Below are 2,025 nucleotides of genomic sequence, written 5' to 3'. Positions count from 1 at the left end.
TCGCAACCATATGACTGCATTCTTTATAATTGACTCAAAGATCAATTATAATGCATTGCTCGGTCGCGATTGGATCCATCAAACAAGTTGTATTCCTTCATCGCTGTACCAAGTTCTCATCTTTTGGGATGGTAAATCGGTCGTAGTCTATCCAGTCGATAATCAGCCGTTTGAAACTAACATGATTCAGGCTAGCGATTATGACGATCACGTCGACTACATCACCCTACAGGAAAACTGAGGACGGACGACCGAGTCAAATTTCAGTTCAGAAAACCATCAAGGTAGGCGCCGAGATTGTACAACAAGATTCGGAGAGACTTGGCTTGGCAGATCTAATTACCAACACCGATGACAGACACCACCAAACAAGAAAGGCCTCGGGCCGCGGTTTCATCCACCATGGAACGTTTGTTGGCTCATTGGTATGCCATTGCCAAGCAACCACGCTCGGGCATAAACTTAATCGAATTTTTGGATGAAGTGGATAACGGCCCAGTTTTATCGTTAGACAAAGTTCAGGCCGCACCTGTCGAACTCGAAGAAATAAATGTTGGCACAGCCGATGAGCCTCGACTGTTGTTTATTAGTGCATTGTTGCCGCCTCCCATGAAGTTCGAGCTTAGCAAATTACTCAACGAGCTTAAAGATTGTTTCACATGGAATTATCATGAGATGCCAGGCCTCGACCGAAACCTTGTTGAACATGAGTTACGCATCAAAGTTGGTTGTAAGCCTATCCGACAAACCACCTGCCAGTTCTCGACCGAAGTACAGCTTGGCATAAAAGACGAATTAGTTCAGCTTTTGAAAGCTGGGTTTATTCGAACCGCTCAGTACGTCGAATGGTTAGCCAATATCATCCCGATGCTAAAGAAAAATGAGGCCCTACGCATTTACATTGATTTTTGTAAATTGAATCTGGCAACTCCCAAGGATGAATACACGATGCCGATCTCGAATTTATTAATTGATGCCGCAGCCAATCATGAAATGTTGTCCTTTATGGACGGCCATAGCGGCTACAACCAAATCTTTATCGCTGAGGCTAATGTTCACAAGACCACCTTCCATTGTCCGGGGCACCCGGCACATACGAATGGGTCGTCATGCCATTCGGCCTTAACAATGCCGGCGCCACATACTAACGAGCTATGAATACGATATTCCATGATTTGATCATAACGGTCGTAGAAGTTTATATCGATGATGTAGTTGTAAAATTGAAAAGCCACCGAACGCATCTAGATGATCTTCGGCAAGCATTCATTCCTTCGTATGCGTCAGCGTAATCTAAAAATGAACCCGGCCAAATACGCTTTCGGTGTATCGGCCGGTAATTTCTTGGGTTTTCTTGTGCACCATCATGGCATCGAGGTTGACGAAAATAAAGCCCGCGCAATTATTAGCGCTCCACCCCCAAAACTTAAGGACTCTGATAAGTTTGAATGGCCTGAAGAACATCAAGCAGCTTTCACACAAATCAAGGTCTCTATTACCACGCCACCAGTGCTAGTACCGCCTCGCCGCGTTAAGCCTCTCAAACTATACATTTCGGCAGCCGACGAGTCCATCGGTTGCTTCTTTGCACAAGATAACGATGCTGGGCGTGAATAAGTTATCTTTTATCTCAGTCGAAATCTGAATTCGCCAGAGATCAATTATTCACCCGTCGAGAAACTTTGATTAGCTTTTTTTTTTTGCCGCATCAAAACTTCGGCATTACATGCTCCCATTAGTTACACAGGTCATTGCCCAAACAGATGTTATTCGTTACATGCTTACTCAGCCTATCGTAAAAGGCCGAATTGGGGAATGGACAATGGCATTATCAGAGTTTAGTTTACAGTATGTACCCCAAAAGGCCGTCAAATGACAAGCCCTAGTTGATTTTTTAGCCCAACACCCCTCTGCTTATGGATTTTGGGGCAGCGAAGTCGACATCGGCTTAGTCAAAACACGAGACAACTACTGGACGATGCATTTTGATGGTTCTAGCACCTCAACCTCGACTGGTGTTGGTAT

At 44.7% G+C, this 2,025-nt stretch overlaps 1 protein-coding gene across 1 annotated transcript; it reads left to right on the top strand.

Annotated features, from left to right (window-relative positions):
* Positions 1-1,299: 1,299 nt before the first annotated feature.
* LOC137732951 (uncharacterized) lies at positions 1,300-1,617 on the top strand. Its single transcript, XM_068472185.1, has one exon. It carries the CDS (start codon positions 1,300-1,302, stop codon positions 1,615-1,617), a length of 318 nt encoding a protein of 105 aa, XP_068328286.1.
* Positions 1,618-2,025: the final 408 nt, after the last annotated feature.

The sequence above is a fragment of the Pyrus communis genome, chromosome 16 (assembly GCF_041283825.1).
Source record: "Pyrus communis isolate YQ-2024b chromosome 16, ASM4128382v1, whole genome shotgun sequence".
In the NCBI taxonomy this organism is placed as follows: Eukaryota; Viridiplantae; Streptophyta; class Magnoliopsida; order Rosales; family Rosaceae; genus Pyrus; species Pyrus communis.
The sequence above is the reverse complement of the archived record's forward strand: the minus strand, read 5'-3'. Positions and strand labels throughout refer to the sequence as shown.

Bases quoted from the DNA above. Each gene is read 5' to 3' on its own strand.
- LOC137732951 (XM_068472185.1), top strand. From the start codon at position 1,300: ATGAACCCGGCCAAATACGCTTTCGGTGTATCGGCCGGTAATTTCTTG.